Here is a 2,086-nt window from a genome sequence, read left to right as displayed (position 1 = left end):
TCAATAGCTTCTGGTGGGCTCTGGATGGTACAGTTAAACAATATACTAAAAGACCTCCCTCAAAGCACGTCCACGCCCCCTCAGCAGCGTCTGCCTCCATCAGCGTTCCACTGCCCAATCAGACTTCCACAGCCTCAGACCCTCCTCTTGGGTTATGGAAATCCACATCTTAGTGTAATGAGCTGAAAAAACCCTGGGTACACCTGTGATCTGTTATTTTTTTTTTTTTTTTTTTAGGAGGGGGTTTCCCCTTTTTTACCCGGCTTGGGGGCAATGGCGCCGTCTCTGGGCACAGCGCAACCTCCGCCTCCTGGGTTCAGGCAATTCTCCTGCCTCAGCCTCCTGAGTAGCTGGGACTACAGGCACGCGCCACCATGTCCAGCTAATTTTTTGTAGTTTTAGTAGAGTCGGGGTTTCACCATGTTGACCAGGATGGTCTTGATCTCTCGACCTCGTGATCCACCCGCCTCGGCCTCCCAAAGCGCTGGGATTACAGGCTTGAGCCACCGCGCCCGGCCTATTTTTTAAAAAATAACAAATATTAAGCCAAACACCTTCCCAGGCTCTGCTGCCTCACAGTAAGAAACATGACTGTGGCGATCTGAATGCTCTGCTGTCTCTTGTGGGCCGGGCGGTTCTGCTTCTCTCCATGCGCTACTGAAATCATACGGCATAGAGTTCGTAAATCTTCTTTACACAGTACACCAGGCCGGCCAGTGCTATCGTGTTGTGCAGTCTCTTTCTGTGCAGGTCGTCCTTCCGGACCAGCACCACCGGGGTGGAAGACGTGAGTGTGTGCAGAGGCAGGCGCGACAGTTTATAGGCGTATTCTACTTGGTACTTGCAGCAAGGGTCAAACTGCCAGGAGATCCCATAGAGGGTGCAGCAGGCCAGGCTCAGCACGCCAGCGGGCAGGGAGATGTAGTGGGAGTAATCTAAGGGCAGCGCCAACGGGGTGAAGAGGCAGGCGGTGCCTGCCAGCATGGCCGTCTCGTGCAGGCAGTTGCCCACGGTGATCCAGTGGGCAGTCTCGTCGCCGATGCGCGTGGGCTCGATCACGATATATTTGTACTTGTAGCATGTGTGAGCATGGATGCTATGGTGAAGCCAAAGGCTGCTCTTTCATACTGGTTTATTTCTTTTTTTCTTTTTTTGAAATGGAATCTCACTCTGTTGCCCAGGCTGGAGTGCAGTGGCATGATCTCGGCTCACTTCAACCTCCACCTCCCCACCTCCCGGGTTCAAGCAATTCTTTGCCTCAGCCTCCTGAGTAGCTAGGATTACAGGCACGTGTCACTACACCCAGCTAATTTTTGTATTTTTGGTAGAGATGGGTTTTCACCATGATGGTCAGGCTGGTTTCAAACTCCTGACCTTGTGATCCGCCCACCTAGACCTCCCAAAGTGCTAGGATTACAGGAGTGAGCCATCACACCCAGCCCATACTAGTTTATTTCTATAAGTAACACATACAGTATACAAAATTAGAAAGGATATGAAAAAATGTATAGAACAAAAAACTAGTGATGTTTTGCCAAAGGTTTAAATTTTATCTATCAACATTTTTTCCATTTTTGCGTATTCCCTATTATTATTCTGAGATTCTCCAATATTTTTATCTCTCTCTCTCTCTCTCTCTCTCTCTCTCTTTTTTTTTTAAATGGAGTCCTACTTTGTCACCAGGCTGGAGTGCAGTGCGGCCATCTGGGCTTACTGCAACCTCTGCCTCCTAGGTTTAAGGGATGCTCCTGCCTCAACTTCCTGAGTAGCTTGGACTACAGGCGCACACCACCACGCCTGGCTAATTTTTGTATTTTTAGTAGAGACGGGGTTTCACCATCTTGGCTAGAATGGTCTCGATGTCTTGACCTCGTGATCCACTCGCCTCAGCCTCCCAAAGTGCTGGGATTACAGGCTGAGCCACCATGGCCAGCCTGTTTTTATCTCTTAAAAGGAAAAACAGCTGGATGGGTGACTCAGGTCTGTAATCCGAGCACTTTGGGAGGCCGAGGCAGGTGGATCACCTGAGGTCAGGAATTTGAGACCAGCCTGACCAACATGATGAAACCCCATCTCTACTAAAAAT

The 2,086-nt window shown here is 49.7% G+C and overlaps 1 protein-coding gene across 1 annotated transcript; it reads right to left on the bottom strand.

Annotated features, from left to right (window-relative positions):
• Window positions 1-527: 527 nt before the first annotated feature.
• LOC116548364 (transmembrane protein 11, mitochondrial-like) lies at window positions 528-1,096 on the bottom strand (the record flags this gene model as incomplete). Its single annotated transcript, XM_032273865.1, has 1 exon — window positions 528-1,096. A coding segment is annotated over one exon (433 nt), but the record flags the coding sequence as incomplete, so codon positions are not given.
• Window positions 1,097-2,086: the final 990 nt, after the last annotated feature.

The sequence above is a fragment of the Sapajus apella genome, unplaced genomic scaffold, assembly GCF_009761245.1.
Source record: "Sapajus apella isolate SASKATOON/1434 unplaced genomic scaffold, GSC_monkey_1.0 scaffold10556, whole genome shotgun sequence".
In the NCBI taxonomy this organism is placed as follows: domain Eukaryota; kingdom Metazoa; phylum Chordata; class Mammalia; order Primates; family Cebidae; genus Sapajus; species Sapajus apella.
This window is presented reverse-complemented; position numbering and strand designations above follow the sequence as displayed.